This window comes from Grosmannia clavigera, assembly GCF_000143105.1.
Source record: "Grosmannia clavigera kw1407 unplaced genomic scaffold GCSC_140, whole genome shotgun sequence".
Taxonomy (NCBI): Eukaryota; Fungi; Ascomycota; class Sordariomycetes; order Ophiostomatales; family Ophiostomataceae; genus Leptographium; species Leptographium clavigerum.
This window is the reverse complement of record NW_014040801.1, coordinates 2,431,996-2,452,694: the sequence shown is the minus strand read 5'-3', so window position 1 is coordinate 2,452,694 and position 20,699 is coordinate 2,431,996. Positions and strand designations below refer to the sequence as shown.

The 20,699-nt window shown below is 57.2% G+C and overlaps 10 protein-coding genes across 10 annotated transcripts; 5 read left to right on the top strand and 5 right to left on the bottom strand.

Moving 5' to 3' along the window:
- Positions 1-38: 38 nt before the first annotated feature.
- CMQ_1613 (uncharacterized protein) lies at positions 39-2,367 on the bottom strand (the record flags this gene model as incomplete). Its single annotated transcript, XM_014318692.1, has 3 exons — positions 39-1,248; positions 1,395-2,205; positions 2,268-2,367. The coding sequence occupies 3 exons, from the start codon at positions 2,365-2,367 to the stop codon at positions 39-41; spliced, it is 2,121 nt and encodes a 706-aa protein (XP_014174167.1).
- Positions 2,368-3,349: 982 nt separating this feature from the next.
- CMQ_1474 (methylmalonate-semialdehyde dehydrogenase) lies at positions 3,350-6,877 on the bottom strand (the record flags this gene model as incomplete). The annotated part of the gene is made up of 4 exons (XM_014318553.1): positions 3,350-4,474; positions 4,558-4,939; positions 5,221-6,274; positions 6,337-6,877. 4 exons carry the CDS (start codon positions 6,875-6,877, stop codon positions 3,350-3,352), a joined length of 3,102 nt encoding a protein of 1,033 aa, XP_014174028.1.
- A 2,329-nt stretch (positions 6,878-9,206) lies between these two features.
- On the top strand, positions 9,207-10,355 carry CMQ_1471 (mipc synthase subunit; the record flags this gene model as incomplete). Its single annotated transcript, XM_014318550.1, has 2 exons — positions 9,207-9,617; positions 9,672-10,355. The coding sequence occupies 2 exons, from the start codon at positions 9,207-9,209 to the stop codon at positions 10,353-10,355; spliced, it is 1,095 nt and encodes a 364-aa protein (XP_014174025.1).
- A 271-nt stretch (positions 10,356-10,626) lies between these two features.
- CMQ_710 (uncharacterized protein) lies at positions 10,627-11,317 on the top strand (the record flags this gene model as incomplete). Its single annotated transcript, XM_014317789.1, has 2 exons — positions 10,627-10,648; positions 10,797-11,317. 2 exons carry the CDS (start codon positions 10,627-10,629, stop codon positions 11,315-11,317), a joined length of 543 nt encoding a protein of 180 aa, XP_014173264.1.
- CMQ_1593 (phosphoribosyl diphosphate synthase) lies at positions 10,718-11,878 on the bottom strand (the record flags this gene model as incomplete). Its single annotated transcript, XM_014318672.1, has 3 exons — positions 10,718-11,114; positions 11,171-11,454; positions 11,525-11,878. 3 exons carry the CDS (start codon positions 11,876-11,878, stop codon positions 10,718-10,720), a joined length of 1,035 nt encoding a protein of 344 aa, XP_014174147.1.
- A 775-nt stretch (positions 11,879-12,653) lies between these two features.
- CMQ_1098 (uracil phosphoribosyltransferase) lies at positions 12,654-13,453 on the top strand (the record flags this gene model as incomplete). The annotated part of the gene is made up of 4 exons (XM_014318177.1): positions 12,654-12,819; positions 12,884-13,025; positions 13,078-13,184; positions 13,245-13,453. 4 exons carry the CDS (start codon positions 12,654-12,656, stop codon positions 13,451-13,453), a joined length of 624 nt encoding a protein of 207 aa, XP_014173652.1.
- A 424-nt stretch (positions 13,454-13,877) lies between these two features.
- On the bottom strand, positions 13,878-14,557 carry CMQ_784 (uracil phosphoribosyltransferase; the record flags this gene model as incomplete). The annotated part of the gene is made up of 2 exons (XM_014317863.1): positions 13,878-14,073; positions 14,154-14,557. 2 exons carry the CDS (start codon positions 14,555-14,557, stop codon positions 13,878-13,880), a joined length of 600 nt encoding a protein of 199 aa, XP_014173338.1.
- Positions 14,558-15,276: 719 nt separating this feature from the next.
- Positions 15,277-16,809, top strand: CMQ_926 (uncharacterized protein; the record flags this gene model as incomplete). Its single annotated transcript, XM_014318005.1, has 4 exons — positions 15,277-15,444; positions 15,526-15,853; positions 15,919-16,092; positions 16,163-16,809. The coding sequence occupies 4 exons, from the start codon at positions 15,277-15,279 to the stop codon at positions 16,807-16,809; spliced, it is 1,317 nt and encodes a 438-aa protein (XP_014173480.1).
- A 498-nt stretch (positions 16,810-17,307) lies between these two features.
- On the top strand, positions 17,308-19,113 carry CMQ_938 (GTP cyclohydrolase; the record flags this gene model as incomplete). The annotated part of the gene is made up of 4 exons (XM_014318017.1): positions 17,308-17,616; positions 17,760-18,716; positions 18,771-18,915; positions 18,971-19,113. 4 exons carry the CDS (start codon positions 17,308-17,310, stop codon positions 19,111-19,113), a joined length of 1,554 nt encoding a protein of 517 aa, XP_014173492.1.
- Positions 19,114-19,292: 179 nt separating this feature from the next.
- CMQ_1050 (alcohol dehydrogenase) lies at positions 19,293-20,518 on the bottom strand (the record flags this gene model as incomplete). The annotated part of the gene is made up of 2 exons (XM_014318129.1): positions 19,293-20,242; positions 20,305-20,518. The coding sequence occupies 2 exons, from the start codon at positions 20,516-20,518 to the stop codon at positions 19,293-19,295; spliced, it is 1,164 nt and encodes a 387-aa protein (XP_014173604.1).
- Positions 20,519-20,699: the final 181 nt, after the last annotated feature.

Sequence of the window (20,699 nt, the reverse complement as noted above, 5' to 3'; positions counted from 1 at the left end):
TGAACCGAATTAAGACCAAACAAAACAGCCGGGAACAGTTAGGGATGGTAAAAGGTGTCGTGTCTGCCAGAGCGGTCGTCCTGCTGCTCGCCGCGGGTGGAGCTCAGCTCCTGTGGTGTGTTTCTGCCAGCGCTGCCAATGGCCGCTGTGGTGTCGATGGCCAGAGCCGGAGAGGCTGTCTGGCCGGGTGGCAGCTGCAGCTCGGTCTCGGTGGGCATCCAGACACGGTCTTGGTCGTCGACCTTGACCAGGACGCCGCGAATTCGCTCGAGAGCCTCGCTGTTGCCAGTGCCCGATCCTGAACCGACCGGGCTTGTTGCACCGAGCGCACTGGTCCCAGAGCCGGCCAGCTCGACCGGCTGTGACACAACAACGTCGCCGCCAGCAGCAGATCCAAAAAGCGAGTACGGGCTGGAAAGCGAATAGCCGGCAGTGATGCCGTGATGCTGTGGCGACCAGTTGCCAGGATGGCTTGAACTGAGGGGCTGCGCACTGCCGTGAGAGTCGGTGAATCCACTTTGCATCCCCATCATGCCCACCTGCGGCGGTGGGATGTGGCCGCCTGAATAGTATCCGCCTCGGCCTCCCCCTCCTCCCCGTCCTCCCTGTCCTGTTGTGCCGCCCCTGAGTCGTCTCCGATATCGCTGGAGCAGCACCCACCAGCAGCTGCTGCCCAGCAGAACGACGGCCACCGCAGCACCAATAGCGACGCCAGCAATGGCCCCTTTGCTGAGCGGGGAGCTGTTGCCTGAATGGCCGACAGCGGTGGACGTGGAGGATGTGATGGCGCGCGTGGCTGTCCGCACGGCAACAGAGGCGGTGCGGGTGAGAAGGACGGCCAGATCGGGGCTGTCCCAGCCGGCAGCCGGAGCTGTGACGGTAGCACCGCCAGAACCGGCTCCTCCGATGGCGCTGAGCACGGGAGAAGGAACGTTGTAGACGGTCTCATTGGGGTCGAAGAGCTGCCAGAGAGCCCTGTTGGGCGGCCTCGACTCGGTCAGGTCGACGTTGTGGGTGCCCCACTGCGAGGCAGCGTCGCAGTCATCGGTCAGCGGAAAGGAGCCGCCGATGATGAGCATCTGGGCGCCGGAGACGACGTTGCAGGAGAGGCTGTGGTGGGGATACGATCCCGTGTAGTTCCCATCGGTCGGGTAGAGCTTGATCCAGGTGAAGGAGGGGATAGAGAGCACGTAGACGTCATCGTAGCCGGCCGTAGCGGGCGGAAAGCCAGCACCGCCGTAGATGTATCTGAGATGTGAGTATGGAGTGAATGAATGGATGATGGGATGGGGATGAGACGGGGTTGAATGAGAAGGGAAATGGATAAGAGGGGGGAATTGGATGAAGATGTGGATGGGATGGGAATAGAACGGAGAAGGAAGACGAGAGCTCACATATTGTAGCTGGACCGGTCTTCAGTCCAGGTGACGCCGGCACAGAAGCGTCTACGGTCGCCAGGGATGCTGCCAGTTGTGTTCTGGGAATACCATTTGGAGCTTAGGACGTCGTAGATGAATACAGTGTCCAGAGACTGTTCGGACACTGTGCCATTGGCATATGGGTCGATGACACCGCCAAAGTAGACAAGCAGACCACCATCGCCAGCAGGAAGATAGAGCAGGACACCCTCGGCACGGCGGACGTCGTCGGGGCCAGTGTTATTAGCCCAGGTACTGGCATCGAGGTTGTAGCGCAACAGGCCGGAAGAGGCCAGCGGTGGACCAGACCAGCCGGCGACAGAGGTGTTGGAGAGCCAGCCGCCATAGTAGTAGCCTTCGCCGCGGTCGGAAACAGAGACGCCGGCACCGTAGGCGACAGAGTAGACGTTGGTCTGAGAGGCAGGCGGAGGAGAGCGCTGGATCCAATAATTGTGGAGGACGTCGTAGGCCCAGAGGGCGAGAGTGTTTGCGGGCGGCGGCTGCTGGTAGTATTCGCCACCAAAGAGGAAGAGCATCTTATTGACGTCGTCGGCCCAGAGAAAGCCGCCGCTGACATTGGGCACGGTGCTGTTCTTGGACAGGTTGGCGTGCAGAGCGGGCATGCTGCTGTCGCTGTTGTGGTCGAGGTCTTGGTAGAGCAGCCAGGTGTTGGAGTAGTTGGCGGGATCCGACTGCATCGGGTTCCAGTTGACGAGGCCTCCATCGATGTAGAGGCGGCGGTCGATGACGGCGGTCTGGTGGCCGAAGCGGCGGCAGAAGTCGGTCACTATGCCGGTTGGCGAGGGATGGGAAGATGGAGATGGAAGGGGACGAGAGGGGGAGACATACCGGGATCTCGTTGTGCCTGGCAGCTGCAGGCGAGAACGAGGCCGATCAAGAGGCTAAGCCGGCGAGGACTGTTGGCCCGTGGACGCGGGGACTGTTTCATGGCGAGACGGCTTGGAATCGGATCTGTCGGATCTGTCGGATGACCGTGAGGGGAGCCCAAGACAGCGGCACGGTGGCCAAGCCGAGAGAAGCTCGGGCGAGAGAAAAGACGGATCAGTTTTGAAGATTAGACGGAAGAAGGGGGGGGGGGAAGTCGAGGCAACCTTGCTTTGATCAAGAAGAGCAGGCAGCAGGAGCAGGAGCAGCAACAACAACAGCAACAGTTCCAAGAGCGACCGGACAGCAAGGCGATCACGTCGGGAGAGGCACCCGGCGAAGAGAGCGAACGCTGCAGTTTCGGCGAGGTCAGAGGACAGCCGACTCTGCAGCAAAGGCCTGTGCAAGGAAGCACAGCCTACGAGAAGGCAAAGGCAGGGGGCAGCCACATGGACGGCGAAGGATCGTGGCTGTCTGTCAGCTTCTTCCCGGCTGTCTCTGTTCTTCAGCCTCTGCTCTCTCTCCTTCAAACAGCCGCAAGTAGAGTTGGAATTGAGTGTCTGTCTTTCTCTCGTCTCCGTCTCTCTCGTCTCTTTCTTCCTCCTTTCAACACCTTCCCGGGTGAGATCATGGAACAGGACACATCCTAGAGGCACTACCCAAAAGGCTGAGGCTTGGCATCCGCCACTGTCACCCAGCCGCAGCAGCCGTTCGGAGCATGTTCAAGCGTGGTCTGGCCCAGAGGACCCTGGACTCCCCGTCTGATTGGACGTGCTCAAGGGCCCAGCAGAAGAACGATATGCACATAAGACGCCCGCGTGTGACCAGCGATGCAGTCTCGTTCGTACTGCTGCCAACCAACGGCCGAGGACGGCAGTGCGGCCACCCAGGCCTTGTTGGGCAGCGCATTGGGCACCAGAAGGAAGAGGCTGACATGACTGCTAAATATAAGAATAACAAAAATAATTTAAATAAAATCAATATTTTACAGCTACCAGAAAGAAAGTATGGAGGCAAGCAGCTATGTGTGCATCACACACGTCACTCTAGACAGGCGAAACCTTCCAGACGATTGCCTGTATACTGTCCGTGGCTTCCTGTGCTGTTGTCCGGCTGAAAGCCTCGATCACATCGGTCTGAAACTGCTTGCTGCGTGCTCCTCGTTGCACGGCCGTTTCCCCTCCCCCTTTCGCTTCCCTTGCCCTTGCCTCTGTCGTCTCGTCATACGCGCGCAGCATCTGGCGGTCCAGCAGACGCAACCGACGACCGTCCTCCACGTCGGCGCTTCCATCGACCAGCCTGCTGTCTGGCTCACCTGCCGTGTATTCCGCGTAGCGGAGAACAGCCGTAGTCAGCATGTCCGCACTGGAAATGTCGATTCCGCTGCTGCAGAGCCGCAGCTCCTGCCACAACGTCCGCACGGCCCCGAGCTCGGCCAGCACGGCTAGATAGGCCTCGCACGAGGGCTGTGACGCAGATGACAGGCTGATCGCGTCTGTCGTCGCAGAGGCTGCAGCGAGAACGGCTGTCCGGAAGGAGACCAGAACGAGAAAAAGGTCTGCCAGCGAGCCGTCACCCGCCTGTCTCTGACGGGCCCGTCGACGATGCAGTTCCGCGCAGACGGTCGAGAGTGCCGCCTGCACGACAGCCGCGGAGGCCCTGCTTCTGTAGTAGTCCCGGGCGAGTCCGATGTCGAGGAAGCGCTGCATGGCGGCCGGCTCCAGCGCGGCCGCGGCCGCTTGCAGGCCGAGACTGCACAGGGGAGCGCCCAGGCCGACGTCTTCGGCTTGGAAGCGGTGGCTGAGGTTCAGCAGCATGACCAGGGTCGTGGTGGAGGCGTCCGGCGAGGAAGAAGCTGTCAGCGAGACCAGACGCGCCGCGATGGTCCCTCCCTCGTGGGCCACCACTTGGCAGCCGCGGCTGGACAAATGGCTGGCCAGCGTCAGCAGACGTCGCACCTCGATGAAGCTGCTGCAGCGTGCCAGCGCAGCAGAGAAGCCCTTGACGCTGTCGAGAGGCAGGCTCCGGCTCTCGTCTCGACCCTCGCGCGCAGCCATGGCCTGTCGCTGCAGCAGGAAGCGAACCGTCTTGGCCGGGTCGGCCGCAATTCGATCTGACACGCCGTTTTCGTACAGAAGCCGACGCATGACCGAACCGTTGGAGCCGTTTGTCTGTTCTTGTTTCTGCTCTTCTCCTCGACGAGTCCCCATCCCTTCTCTCCCAACACCGCACTCCAAATGTCCCGGTCCGAGACCCTCCAAGGCGTCAACCCCAATGCTACGGCCGTGAGCCTGGCATCGGCAGCCTCGGACTCCTCGGCAAACGCTGCCAGCCGTTCGGTCAGCTTGTCAATCGATGCGTGGGCTCCCCGCCATCTGGCCGTCTCGGCCGTCTCCATCGCCTCGTCGTATGGCCGCACGTGTCGACTTCCTTCCGCGTCCAGGTCGAGCACCACCGGTGGAATGTCGTATAGTGGCACGCTCGCCTGTCGCCGTTTTCGCACGGCCTCTGCCTCCAACTGCCGCTGCTGCGCAAACGATAAATGCCCGCCATCATCGCTTGTCTGCTGGTGCTGTCCTCGTCGCTGCTGACCCATCGATACTCGCCACACCAAGCGCCTCAAGATAGCCCGCTGTCTGTCACCAAGTTGACATCGTAGTGACATCATCCCGTCTGGCTGGAATGAAGTCCTCGTCCTCCCAGTAGGATGTCGATCAAACTTGGACTTAGTGCTGCTCTCCGCAATGTCTCCACTAAACCCGTTGTAAATTCCTGGGGAACTGGTCTACTTTCTGCCAGTACTCCGTAGACGGCGGTGAAGCGTGTCAGGTGGGCCTTCGCACGTTCTACCCAGTATCGTAAGTACGCGAATTTCCATTTTCTTTTCCTGTTGCCTATTTTCTATCCTTTCCCTTACACCAATGCATTCGGCATCGTCATGTCCGGCTTAGTCGCCACAGCCTCCACATTCGGCCATCTTGCTGTCACCGTCTTTTGCTGCGTGTAAAAGCTGACGCCAGGCTTGCCGTAAAACGTGTTGGCACCGCCGCCAGCCACGCTCCTCTTGTTGCCCGTGAACGAAAACATCGGCAGAGGCACTGGGATCGGTACGTTGATGCCCACCTGTCCAGCCTCAATGTTCTTTCTGAATCGCTCCGCCACCGCGCCCGACTTGGTGAAGATGGCCGCACCATTGCCGTAAGGGTTCGCGTTGACGAGCTCAATCGCCTCGTCCAGCGTATCGACCGTCAGGATCACCAGGACTGGGCCGAAAATCTCCTCCGTGTAGCACTTCATGCTCGTCGTCACGCCTTCAATGATCGTCGGCCCGACCCAGTAGCCGGTCGGGTACTTCTCAGGGGCATAGCCACGGCCGTCTAGGATAATCTTAGCACCCTCCTCCTCAGCGCTGCCGATGAGGCTAATGATCCTCTCCTGGCTGTGCTTGGAGATGACCGGCCCAAAGTCCGCGCCGGCTTCGAATCCTCCGTCTGCACGGAGTTCCTTAGTCTTCTGCACCAGATCGGGAATCCACTGCTTTGCTTCGCCTACAGCAACCATCACGCTTAGCGCCATACAGCGCTGCCCGGCTGCACCAAAGGCCGCGCTAATCGTCGACGCGATGAAGTGGTCCTTGTCGCAGTCGGGCGACACAATCGCATGGTTCTTCGCGCCCAGGTTGGCCTGCACCCGCTTGCCGTTCGCCGAGCCCCGCGTGTAGATGTACTCGCCCGCCTTGTTGCTGCCGACGAAGCTAATCGCCTTGATCTCTGGAGCGTCGAGCAGGAAGTTCACCGTGTTATGGGCACCATGTACGACGTTAATAACGCCGTTGGGAAAGCCTGCCTGCCGGGCGATGTCGGCGAGCACCGTTGCTGCGCCTGGCGTACGCTCTGATGGCTTCAGCACTACCGTGTTTCCGGTAATAACAGCCATCGGAATACACCACAAAGGAATCATAGCCGGGAAGTCTATAGCGTCTACATTAGTAGGAACGCCGGCAAAAAGGCATGCTGACGACGGGAGAACGTACTAAACGGGCAGATGGCAGCAACCACGCCCAAAGGCTCCCGATAGCTGCGCGTCTCCATGTCCCGCGAGACTTCGAGCACCTCGCCTTTCATGTATTCTGGGCCGGCACACGCAGCCTCTGCCACCTGCAGGCCGCGCAGGACGTCGCCCCGGGCATCGGCCACGGTCTTACCCTGCTCCAGCGTGATGATCGCCGCCAGTCGGTCCCAGTTCTCCTTTATAAGCTCCACAAACTTGAAGGCAATCCGCTGCCGAGCGATCACCGACGTCCGCTTCCATGCCGGGAACGCCTCCTGCGCCGAGGCAACCGCGGCCGTCAGCTCGCCCGTGGTCATGAGCGGCACCCGCGTCACCACATTGTCCGTGGCCGGGTCGTACACATCGACAAACTCCCGCGTCGCCGACAGCCGGAACTCGTTGTCCACAAAGTATGGCGTGACCAACGGCTCGGCAATCTTGTCGTGTGTGGTTGGAAAGCTCTTGGCCGTCGTGTTGAGGCCGTGCATCGCCGCCTCAGCAGCCGTAGAAGAACCTGCCATCATCACGTCTTCTGCCCGGTTGTGAGAGTGTTGGAGAGAGACCCAGAGCTGCGAGGATGTGGGAGGGAGAAGGAGGGAGGATAAAACTCAGTGAGGGGCAGCTTGTCAGTCAGAGCAGTAGCATTGGCTGTACCTGCCGCTTTCGGAGGCAGCTTTTATCGTATTGGACAGCCGGATAAGAATGAAGCCCCGCCAGGCACATCTCTGGACAGAGATACGGAATCGGGCGCTGGAATTTCTTATCGGTACCCACAATGCTGCTGTTTAGCTATAAATAGTCCAACAAATACATACTCCGTAGCAGCATCGTCACCATGGGATAGGTGTCCGTGCTTACTTAAGCTCATCAAACACACGGAAAACTCCGTACGATGTGCTCCGTATCTTACCCGATCGGTCACTTTGATTTAAGCTCAGCACGGCCTAGAGCACGTGATCTGGGCAACCAAGGGAAAGGTCAAGGGTATCTGTACGGCGAACTCCGTAGTCCATTATATCAAGGCATGTTTATTTTTTTAACACATATTTCGTTGATTGCCTCCAGTGTACTCTGCTTCCTAAAATGTCTTGAATTAATTACGTGGATAGGTTGGCCAGCCGAACGTGCAGAGCCGTACAACTGCCATCTGCCCGTTGCGTCACAATTGGGGCCAAGCCTTGATATCCATACAATTCTCACGGACCTCGAAACCCCTATGTTATGGCCTCATCGAGCACCAGTCATGATGGTTTTCCGCGTATCTCACAACGTAATACAGGACAAACGTGGACCTCTTGGCGGGCAACAAGCGGGCCATACTCCGTACAAGTGATGCCACGACAAACAGCTGTTATGACTCGTAACACACTCCTTGTGCTGTTCGGATGCGAGTACAGTCCTGCTCGTGTCACCACGATGGCCGCGCGTTATGTTTCTTGTCCACACTATGCTTGTTTGCCGAGAAGATCATCCGGTCTGCGAGCACGATCAAGCAGAGAGACAGGTCCACAATGGGGCAAGAACGACGAAGATGGAAGGAACGGCCGAATGTTCGTACAGATGTGATATTGTCTTACAAGGAACGCAAAATAAAACGGCCGATGACCGACCACATGGACTAAGCATACTCGTACGGGGCATCTTACTTGTATCTTACGAGGTAAAGCGGCATTCCGTGGGCAGCACGGAAAACCGGTCTCCAAGTTGGGTCTAGACCTGTGGGTCGTGACGGTTCCCAGCGCGTTTGTAGGGGGGTAAAATTGCTAGCGTCTTTTCGCAGGGGGTAGAGAAGGAAAAGAAGCGTTCTATTAGGCAACCACAAAAGTCAGCGATAAGACTGCGCCGCTGATTTCAGAGTATGTGGCTGAGTGGAAGAGGTGATGACAGCCAAGAGTGAGAGGATGTGCGTCAGCCCATCTCGGCCATTGGCCATTGCTCGGCAGGAAGCACCCAGACCGCAATCCCAGAGGATTTGTTGTGATAAGGGAGGCGCCTCGACCGGGCGGTGTGTTCGGGCTACTACTCCGTACATGATGCTATGTACGTCGTAGCAGCGCGTGCTTCAAATGGCGCGGCCGAGGCGCTGCACTAGTCCGTTTTGGCAGACAGAAACAAGCTTTTTCATCTTATGCCCTATTACCCTATTGCCAGTACGACTCGGCAAACTATGGGCTGCATGCTGGGAATGGTGGGATGTTTGTCACGTGCTCCGGCCGAGCAGAAGCTGTCCTCGTACGGAGTACGCGTGAGAGTTTTCCAGCCGGCTGTATCTTCGGTTCCCGAGAATCGACATGTATTCACCCCGTAATAGGAGAGAGCCATGTTAAATCCTATGCGGCCTAGCGTGGGATGTGCGGTAGACAAAAGGCTGGTAGTCTAATTTCGGACCTGTTCCGTCGCGGTGAATACGCGGGGCAGACTTGATGGTGCCAGCAGTGGATTGGGCTTCATGAAGAGGCCGAACGTACGCTTTAATGCAATGTGGAAAAAAGGTTGTAGGTATAACGGCCCTGAAACTGTTGGGGACTGATGCCCAGAAACGCCAGTCACACTAATAGTGGGGTCCTTATCTCTTTAGTGGTAATTGCGGGGGCACAGACAATAGGGGCTTGGCATTCAGGAGACACAGTCCAGAGAATACAGTCCCGCTTTTCTGCGAAGTGGCTGAGGGCGACGCGTACAAGTACGTACGTAATACGACGTACCGCAAACCTTTTCTGTCCGCCCTATGTGCTTATTTTGCCCTGCTGTTTCTCTCCTAATCACGGATAATATATAGCACACAGGCGGAGACAGGCGTGAAATTTCGCGCCCCATTGTCGTGTATTTGAGCACACCTCGGCCACAAGTGCGATGGCGGCCATTTGGAAATCAATCCGTCGTCTGGTGAGCGTGAAGCGGAAGACGATTTACGATGATCTCGATGAGCTGGACGAGAAGCGTGTCCCATGGCCGAGCCAGTGGCGGCTGCCGCGGGTGCGAAGGGTCAGCATGTTTCTGTTCCTTGCCGATTTCATGATCTTCGGCATCCTCATCTATCTCTTCGAGCCACTCATCACCTTGCTCGTCCGCAACGAAGAGCTTTTTGGTGCCCGATTCTCGCTGGCGGCCAGCGAAAACGCCACGCTCTACGCCTCCTACGGCAACGACCGCATGGAAATCCCCAAAATTCTTCACCAGACCAGCGCGACGGCAAATGTGCCTGACTCCTGGATCGGCCCGCAGCAGAGCTGCAAGGACGCCTACAGCGCGTTTGAGTACAAGGTGAGCATCCACAGCGCAGCAGAAACATTGACCATTCACTGACCCGTCTCGCAGCACTGGACCGACGATCTGGCACGCGCCTTTATTTCCATTGAATACCCCTGGTTCCTCGATATGTGGGACGGCTATGTCTTTCCCATCCAGCGCGCTGACGCGATCCGCTACTTTGTTTTGCACCACTTTGGCGGGATCTACCTCGACATGGACACGCTCTGCAAGGAGCCCTTCCCCGTCGACAAGATCGACACCGGCGGCGGGCACTATGTTCTGTTCAAGTCGACGACGCCCACCGGCATCACCAACGACTTTATGGTCTCCACCGCCGGCCACCCGGCCTTCACCAACGCCATCGCCAAGCTGCCCGTCTACTACAGACTGACGCGGACCTGGGCGAAAATGGAGCCGTACGTCGCCATCATGATGTCATCCGGGCCGCTCTTCTTGACCCTCGTCGTCAAGGACTATCTGCTCAAGCTGCCGGTTTTGCCGACGCCTACGGTGGAGGTCGTCACTCCGCCAGCGCTGTCGGCCTTCATCACCGACCTCGAGGCCAGCTCCTGGCACAGGAGCGACACGCACATCCTCATGTGGATGGGCGAGCGGCCATGGACCTGGTACACGCTGGGTGTTCTGGGCCTTCTCATCGGCGTCAACCTGCTCAATCGGATACTTCTGCTGCTTTGCAAAGTGCCACGCAAACTGGTCTCGGTGGCCTACACCCTGAAGATCTTCAAATAGACGGCAAAGGATGCTCTTTCGTGGTCGGGCGGGAGGCTTGACAGACCTGCCGGTCTGCTTTTTCCGGCATGATCGGCTGTGTCCGGCCACAGGTTTAATGTATATGTATTCTTATGTAATTGTTGCTCTGCGGCACCGGCGCCAGTTCGTCGGTATTCATTTCAATAGCATCGGATCAGACAATTTCTCGTCTTGTATGACGAGCCAACCCACCTTCCTTTCCGATTTTCCTCGCTTGAGCAGACGTAATGGGTCCATCTAGGCGAACAGCATGGAGACTCTTTGTTTGACTGGTCAGTTTTAGGCGAGCGTGCCGTTTTCGGCAAAGGGGGAAAACTTAGGGGGGCCAAGGAGGGGCTTCCTTACGATTCTCCATAAAATGTCCGTCGAATCGCCTCTCCAATCACCGGACTGACGTCTATCTGCCGGATCTTGCTGCAGCTCTGGGCTTGGAGAGGCAGCGGCAGCGTGTTGGTGACGATGACGCTCTCGAGTTCGCTGTTCTCGACAGCCGACACGGCTGGACCGCTCAGGAAGCCGTGCGTGACCAATGCCACGCTCTTCTTGGCCCCGTGCTGCTTGAGGATCTTGGCGGCCAGCGCGAGGGTGCCGCATGTGTCGGCAATGTCGTCGACGAGTATGGCCACCTTGTCGGCCACACTGCCCACAAGGATCATGCGGCTCACCTGGTTCGCCACCTTGCGCTCCTTGTGGATGATGGCCAGGTCAACCTGCAGCCGATCCGCGATTGTGGCCGCGCTATCGCCGTCTGTCAGGCCTGCAGAAGAGAGGGAGGACAGACGGGGGAGGCCTACCGCTTGGTGCCGCCTGCATCTGGTGACACGATAACGAGGTCCTTCAGGCTGAACTCTCGGCGGATGTACTCGATAAACGTCTTTTCTGCAAACAGCTGTATGCTGGTCAGTTCTACCGAACCGTCTTCTTCGAGCGGGGTGGACTGACGCTGTACGGACGACGGGAAGCCAAACGTTAGCCCAGTGGCTTTGCGGAAGAAGAGGGAAGAGGAAAAGGGGGCTACGGACTTGTCGACGGGAATGTTGAAGAATCCCTGGATTTGTGAGGCGTGCAGGTCAATCGTCTTTTGGAGCCGGTCAGATCGCCGCGAGTCAGCCTCCTATCTGGAGGGGCTACGGAGCTGTACGACTCACGATAACGTGCGTGCATCCGGCGCTCTCCAGCATGTTGGCTACAAGCTTGGCTGTTATGGGTGCTCTGCTGCGATCCTTTTTGTCCTGTCTGGCATAGGGAAAGCACGGCAGCACGGCGGTGATCCTCTTGGCCGATGCTATCTTGCAGGCGCTGATGGCAATCAGAAGCTCCATGAGAACCTCGTTGACCGGATCTGCTGCCGTCTGGAGAAGGAAGACATCGGCACCTCGGACAGACTTTCCAATGGTCACAAATGTTTCGCCATTGGAGAAGCGCGAGTTCTTCAGTTCCTCTAACGGACTTCCGATTCTGCCAAGTATGAGAAAGACGTATGCCTCTTTCATGCAAAACATATCTTACCGTTCTGTGACAAGCCGTGCCAGCTCTCGATGGCTGCTACCTATTGGCCGTGATGAGCATACAAACATAATATTTGCGGTCCAAGAGGCCCACACACCCGCAAGTAGTCTAAGCTCTGGAGACATGGCTCGCACTTCCTGTTTGAGCTGACCTGCTAAGAAAGTGTAAATGGCAAGCAGGTCGGGTTGTTGAGAACGCGGCATACAGAACATGGCTAAGGGTCTATGGCAGCACACATTGCACGTCACAGCTACTGTTTATAGGAATCTAGCTCGCTCAGTCATGAATTCCGTGACAGGAGGAGTCTAGTCCTGTCGGAGCAAACTGGATCGTATCATAACGTCAAATTAGCTTTGTTCGTTGCCTAGAGGTCGAACGTGTTACTGTGAGCGAATTGCAATGTATTTTTAGCTACGCAATATTAATAAGTTTCACACCCAGCGTTATCAGTACGGAGTAGATCGTAAAAAGGTACAGGCTCCACACGCGGGGTAAACAATGCTTTGCAGATACGGAGTACAGTACATACATACTCTGATAACGCAGGCACAGTCCATCTTTCGCCACATCTACCTAAATGGGGATAGTGATAAGGGCAGGGATCAGCTTCGATAGCATGCAGTCTATTTTCTAGAACATCTTCCGATGTGATAGCAGATGCTATTGTTCTGTATGGCGCATATTGATATCGAACCGACAGCATAACTGAACCTTTGAGCGGAAACTTACCGACCAGAATCACTTAGACAGCAGCTTCAATTCATCAAAATGACTAATGCCAATGGAGTCAAGTCACCGCTCAGCCCGAACGTGTTGCTACTGAATCAGGGCAACTACCTCCTCAGCTGCATGACTATTCTTCGCGACAGCGAAACGGCCACGCCTGCTTTTTCAAATGCCTTTGAGAAGGTGGCGACTCAGCTCATAGTAGCAGGTAAGGCTCCAGCCCGATCATAGCATCCTTAGACGGAAAATAGTGCTGACATGCCGCTGTTCAGCCCTTGATCTTGTCCCGACAGAGGCTGCTCTTGTGAAGAGCCCGACGGGGGTAAACTATGATGGGCAGCGACAGTCCAGAGCCATCTGTGGAGTCAGCATTCTCCGTGCCGGCGCAAGTTTTGAGTCCGCCCTGAGAAATGCGTAAGTACCCGACGATCTCTACAGATGGCCGGTGTTCTGACGTGGCGACTAGAGCTACGGGCCCGTTGAGCTTTGGGAAAATCCTCATTCAGAGAAACGAGGAGACAAGCCTGCCCACACACATCTATTCCAAGCTTCCTGGAAGCATCGCGTCCAACAGTAAGATTCTAGTTTGGTCGTGGTTCGCCTTTAAAAGATCGCTGTTGACATCTGAAGCAGCGGTCCTAATTCTGGAGCCGATGCTGGCAACGGGCGGCTCTGCTGCCAAAGCCATCAGTATCCTCGAAGAAGCTGGCGTTCCCGAGGAAGAAATTATCTTTGTCAACGTGGTCGCGTCGCAGTATGGAATCAGGAAGGTCCTCGAGCAATTCCCACGACTGAGAATCGTGACAGCCGCAGTGGATGATGATCTGACTGCATCCAAGTAAGTATAGGGACACTTTCCCATTCAATTCTGGATATCCGGATTGTTAACGTGCTATTTAGCCACATCGCACCTGGACTGGGCGATTTTGGCGACAGATTTTATGGGACCGAATAGTGATGGCCATAGAGTGGGAGTCGAGGGAGTATATGCAGTAATTTTAGTTTAATTCTTATTTTTGAAGACTTTACGGGGTGTATCGTAACTTTGTATGCATCGACTGGTTACGGAGACTTGATTATACGACGGAGCATCGGGTTGCATGTTAGATAATAGGCATAAAGCATAGTGAGAAAGCAAGTGGTTAATTGCTATCCATATTTTTTATATTTCCCATCTACTTTACCACAATCATATGTTGCATCTGATCTCGTATACATGGACAAAAAAGGAGACATTGTGCACTAGGCTATTGATTTTACTAGCATTTAGTCCAGCGCAGTGCCAAACAGGCGATCGCCGATATCTCCAACGCCCGGCTTGACGTATCCCTTGACGTCTAGCTCTGCGTCTTGCGCGCCGACAACGAACGAGCAGCCCTCTGGCCAGACGGACGTAACCCGTTTCAAGCCCGGTGTGCTTGCCAGAAGGCAGTAGAAGTTGACCTCCTCGACACCCCAGTCCCTGAAGCGAATTAGTCAGCATTGTGTGCAGAAAACGAGTTGGGAGCGCTGATCTCTGATCGGCCGGTTGTCTGGACGTACTTGAGTATGCTAAGAGCTGCAGCTGCTGTGCCACCAGTGGCCACGACGGGGTCCAGAACAATGGCCTTCTTGATATTCGGGCTCTTCATCGGCAGCTTGTTGTAGTACTCGATGGGCTGCAGCGTCTGCTTTTCCCGGAATAAGCCGAGGTGGTAGATGACCAGATCCAGGTCCTCTGACAGTGTTGACAGGAACGGCTCCATCATGGCCATGCCTGAGCGCAGGATGACGATGATGGCAATTTTCTCGCCCTTCTCCACCTGTGGCTTCACATCGCTTGCTAGCAATGTGGTGAGCTCGGCGACAGTGGACCGGACTGTTGCTGGGCGCAGAGAAAGGTCGCGGAGCTTGGCCAATGCCGCAGTAAAAGCTGGGCTGTCGATGACTGTGATGGGGGATGACATGGTGAAAGAAGAGAGAGAAGGGAAGAGAGCTGTGAAAGAGGGACCTCAGCAAACGCCAAAGCTGGATTTTTGAAGACAAGAGGAGAAGAGGGGCAAAGAGGACAGGATGCTCGTCTTTGGAAGAAAATTATAATAAAATTGACATACGGTGGTAACGAGGACTATGACCATACTTGGATCAGAACGTGGGAACTGATGCGTGGATATATTTGACATATTTGACCATCTTGTTGGGTCGGTCTTCGTCTTGCTGCGACCGCGGATCAACTCGAAATGGCAGCTCCACTCTCCTGGATTGGCCGTCTAAACCGGTCCCTGAATAGCAGACGGTGGGGGCAGATAAGCGCCGGGGGTGCTATCAAGGGTCCTAATTAAGATCCCTGAGGGAGATACTTGTCTTATCGGCCACCCGCTAAATTCCAATTTAGGTCCTGTAGACGAGCTATCTCATAGCGTCTTTCTCTACCCCACAGTGTAGCTTTAGAAGAGGAGAGACAGGACGGACGACAGACGTGATGCGGGGCCATGGCGAGAACACGACGACAAATTCTACAAAGGATTGCCAGAGGCCGAGACCGCAACGAGGACAGGACTTGCTTTCACCTACATCCCGTGCCTGATTCTATACGAGCTACTGGACGACAGCCGTGAGCCGTGAGCATTCCAGCCAAGCCAGGCAAAGATAAACCTCCAAAAGCTCCCCCAAGCAGCCCGAAGACATGGCTGCTCCCACCGATCCGACCGTGGCCTACCTCCTCAGCCTGGAAGCGGTTCGAGAGCGGTCTAGAGAGGTGCTCCTGGCCGCACAGGCAGGCGATCTCAACCACTTTGACTACCACGAGAGCAAGCTCCCAGAGGTGGCAAGTTTTGTCTGCGCCATCATCGAGGTATGCACGATAGGCGAGAGCGGTTAACGAAGGAGGAATCATGGACGACGTTGCTGATGACAGGACACCCATCTTTCACAGCGCGATTTTGGCCCGGACAAGTTCGACGAGATCCCACCGCACGGCCGCTGGCAGCACTTCAACGTCGGCGACATCGACCGCATTGCCCCTCTGCTGGAAGCATGGGAAGGCGAAGGAGTGCCGAAGCTTGAGCTCACACGGCGATTGGTAGACCTCTTCTTTGTCTCCGTGCTGCTGGACGCCGGTGCTGGCGACACCTGGAAGTACGACGAGGCTGCCACGGGCCGGGCGTTCAACCGGAGCGAGGGCATCGCCGTGGCCTCGCTGCACATGTTTCTGGAGGGAGCTTTCAGCAGTGCTGGCAAAGCGCAGCCGCTGATCGTTGACGGTATGGGCAGACCTGCGGACCCATGACGACGTTATGATGCTGACTCTTCATCTTGCTTTTCCCAGGTGCCGGACTGGTCGGCCTCACAGAAGGGCCCTTTGTCAAGGGCTTCCAGGTGTCGGCTGAGAATCCGTTGGTCGGCGTGTCCTCGCGTGTGGCGCTGCTGAACAGAATTGGCAGCTCTCTCTTGAGACTGCCCGAAATTGTTGGCCCCACTGGTCGGCCTGGAAATGCTGTTGGTGAGGATATTCCCTTGATACGCCCACCATAACCTACGAAACTATGATCATGTCTGACAATGCCCCCCAGACTACGTGTTGAAGAACTCCAGCGAGGGCGTGCTGGACTACCGGCTGCTGTGGTCGACGCTGCAGGCCATCTTAATTCCAGCGTGGCCCCAGGACCGGCCCACGATCAACGGCCGGCCGATCGGCGATGCCTGGCCGCTCCAGGTGCTGGCACAGCGGGCAGAGAGGCGGTCGCCGAAGTCCACAGCGGCGGCAGATGCCATCCAGCCGTTCCACAAGCTGACGCAGTGGCTCGGCTACTCGCTCACGGTGCCGTTTGTGCGCATCCTGGGCCTCGGCGTGGTGAACGACCAGCTGGGCACGGGTCTGCCAGAGTACCGCAACGGCGGCCTGTTTGTCGATCTGGGCGCGCTGACGCTGAAGGCGGCCGTGGCCGAGGCCAACACGGACACGGCGGGCGGAGAGGTGCTCCCGCGCTTCTCGCCGACCGAAGACGTGATCGTGGAGTGGCGAGCCATGACGGTGGCCCTGCTGGACGAGCTCTTCAAGCTGGTGTCGACAACGTTTGCGGCCAAGGGCACGAAGCTGACCATGGCCCAGGTGCTGGAGGCCGGCACGTGGAAGGGTGGCCGCGAGCTGGCGGCCAAGCTCCGGCCGCAGACAAAATCCAGCCCAATCCTGCTCAACGGTGACGGGACCCTGTTCTGAGGGGGGTGTGGGAGTGTGGATGTGGGTGTGGGTGTTGTTGTTTACAGCAGTAGTAGCTTACGTAATCATGAGAGGGGGCGTGAGTTGTGGTATCTTGGAACGGGTCAACCCCAAATAGAACATTGTCTGAAACGAGCTTTTCCCACACGTGGTGATCGTGCATCCGGATGCTCGTAATCGATGGAAGATTTATTAACGGCGGGCTAAAGAAAGGTTGGGGAGCCCACATAGCTTCTAAGAACAGCCGGAAAGGAGATAAGTAATATGTCGCAAGCACTATCTGTCGCCACTGTGGCCCACAAGCTCACTATAAATAACACACTAACAGGCAGTGGCTCCGGCGGGGTCGGCTGGATAAGCAGATAAGGCCCAGGCGCTGAGCCGGCTGTATCCTCTATCTATGCACGGAATTAGCGCAGATCGGCAGTGAGGCGGAGAAGTGCAGTGGAATGCAGCCTATCTGGACGGTTCCATGCACGATCTCGGTTCTAAAGATGAATGATCGCAGACAAGAATAGGCAAGCGACAAAGCACGACTCCGCGAAAAGGCACAGGGGCGTGTGGCAGTTTGAGCAGGCCAAGCTGAAAATAGCCAGGACCTTATCCACCACGGGACAGACGCACATATACAAGAAAGCGCCCGCCTGCCTCTTGTTCAGGATGGTGCAACTCAACACATCCTACTCTCTTGACCTGTCCGAGCCCAACTCCACGAGTGCATCCGAGAGTCCCAACACAGCCAAGATGACTGCCCCGAGCCAAGAGCGTGCGGCTGAACCGTTGAGAGGGTATTCCAACCGGATTATTGTGAGTGTGGTTGTCGTCTTCTCATTGAGCCATGCGTTCTTGCTTGTTTCTTGTTGCTTGTTACTCTTGCTTCTTGCTTCTTGCTTGTTACTCTTGCTTCTTGCTTCTTGCTTCTTGCTGATTGCTGATTGCTAACCGCACAGCTCACGACATATCCCGGCCAGAGCGTGGTCAACCCGATCAACCTGCAATGGGGCGCGGCCGATCCGCAGGAGCGGGGCCCGATCCTGGTGTCGCGCAGCGGCGAGACGCTGATGCGGCGGAACGCGATCGGGGCGCACGGCGGCAGCTACTGCGTGTACAGCGCGCTGGCGATCGCGTCGGGCGAGCTCCCGCCAGACTTCCGGCCGAGCTTTGAGAACACGCAGCCGACGTTTGACTTTCCACAACAGCCGGCATGGGGTGATGCGGAGAAGATTGTGTCGATGGACCCGTTTGGCCACGATATTGTGCGGCACTACCAGCAGTACCTGGACCGCGGGCTGGACGTGCGGCCGACGATTGCGATCACGCGGGCGACGATGCGACTGGCAGAGATCTCAGAAGCGGTGCGGTCGAGCCGGGTACCGGTCGACGGGAGCATCGTGCTCAACGCGCAGGGTGACGTGCGGGTGACTAAGTGTGCGGTCGAGCCGGTGTGGTACCTGCCGGGCGTGGCCAAGCGGTTCGGCATCGACGAGGGCACGCTGCGGCGCACGTTGTTCGAGCACACGGGCGGTAGCTACCCGGAGCTGGTGACGCGGCCGGACATCAAGGTGTTCTTGCCGCCGATCGGCGGCCTGACCGTGTACATCTTTGGGCCGCCCGAGTATGTCGGGGACGAGAGCCGGAAGCTGGCGCTGCGCGTGCACGACGAGTGCAACGGATCCGACGTGTTCCAGTCGGACATCTGCACGTGCCGGCCCTACCTCGCCTTTGGCATCGAGGAGGCCATCAAGGAGGCCCAGAACGGTGGCTCCGGCGTCGTCATCTACTTCCGCAAAGAGGGCCGTGCCCTCGGCGAGGTCGTCAAGTACCTCGTGTACAATGCGCGGAAGCGTGGCGGCGACACGGCTGACAAGTACTTTGCCCGGACTGAGGGCGTTGCCGGTGTCAGAGATGTGCGTCCCCTATCTTGGTCTATACTTGTCTTCACACCTGCTGACTGTTCCCAGATGCGCTTCCAAGCCTTGATGCCCGACATCTTGCACTGGCTTGGCATCAAGAAGATTGACCGGATGCTGTCCATGTCCAACATGAAGTACGACGCCATTGTGGAACAGGGAATTCCCATCCTGGAGCGCATACCGATCCCAGACCGTGAGTACTTGCTGGAGGAGAGCCGTTGGCCGAACGAGACGCTAACCGTTGGCAGACATGATTCCGGAGGACTCGCATGTCGAGATTGACGCCAAGATCAATGCTGGCTACTTCACAAACACACCAAAGGTGACAGAAAAGGAGCTTGTCGATGTCAAGGGTCGGGGCTGGCAAGGCTGGGAGGATGTAGCACATTAATGATCTGGTAAAATATTTTTAGGCAATGCACTGTTTTTGGTATAGCTGTGTTTGTAGGCCATTGTCCTTGGTGCTTTGATGCATGTGCTTTGATGAATCTGTGTCACGTATCCGTTTATCCATTTGTTCATGTATTCATATATACAAGTATCCATTTGCCTATGTACATGCATATTTATCTACCACACAATCACCGGCTTGATGACGTCGCTGCTGCCCATGGCCTTGATGGCGCTGGCAAAGTCGGTAGCCTCGAAGAAGGTGACGAGCTTCTCGACGGGAAAGATGCCATCGCGCCACCATTGGACCATGGTGGGCACATAGGCTTCAGGCTGGACGCGGCCCTGGACGGCGCCAAAGTACTGCTTACCGCTGACCATGAAGCTCTGCATGTGCAGTTCGACGTGGGCATCAGGCATGCCGGTGCCGACCTGGATGATGCGGCCCATGTAGCGGGCAGCATCGATCTGGGCGGCGAGCAGGGGCGGATGGGCGCTGGTATCGATAGAGATGGACGAGCCGAGTCCATCGACGGTAGCAGCGCGGATCAGCGCAGCGACCTCGTCCATCGACCGGCCGGTGGTGTTGACCGTGTGGGTGGCACCGAGCGAGCGAGCGAGGGCGAGACGGGCCTCAACACGATCGACGCCGATGACAGCACGACAGCCACGGTTGTGGGCAGCGATGACGGCAGCGAGTCCGACGCCGCCCATGCCGACAATGGTGACACTGTCGTCGGGTCCGGCCTGGGCCACGTTGATCACGGTGGCGCTGCCGGTCTGGAAGCCACAGCCGAGCGGTGCCAGCAGACGCAGATCGGCGCGACTGAGCTGCAGGCTGCTCACGTTGACGACGGACTGAGCGCTCACGATGGCGTGGCGCGCAAAGCTCGACTGGCCGAAGAAGCGGCCGCCGATCGTGGCCGTGACTGCGGCGCTGCTGCTGTCGGCCGTCCGGGGCGCAAAGACCGGCTCGCCCAGAAAGTTGATGTCAAAGAAGCGCAGGCAGTGCGAGGGTGTGCCGGCCTGGCAGACGTAGCACTCGCCGCAGTACGAAAAGGACAGCAGGACGGCATCGCCCGGCTTCACCTTGGTCACGGCACGGCCGGCCTGCACGACATAGCCGGAGCCTGTGTCGTCAGCGCGGAGACAAAGACGGAAGACAAGCCGAAGACGAGACAAAACCACGCACCCTCGTGTCCAAGCACCCGCGGGTAAAACACGCTCGGCACCCCGGCATCAGCTGCCGTGTTGCCGCAGTGCAAGTCCGTGTGGCAGATGCCCGAGGCGACCATCTCGACCAGGACCTCGTCCGGCCCCAGAGCTCGCAACACCACCGGCTCAATGGCCCACTTGCCCTCGGAGAACGGACCCCGCGCCACTAGAGCTTCGGTTTCAAAAGCCATTTCGCAGAGTTGACGGGAATGACGAGCAGGAGAAGGAAGAGGAGAAAGGTCTTGCAGCCCAGCCAACTGACACGAGTGCTGCTCGCAACTAGTACTCGTACGATTTAACCAGGTTGATCGTAGGCAGAAATTGTCGGCTTGTCTGATAAGTTCTATTTTAGTATCCTATCAATTCCTATTA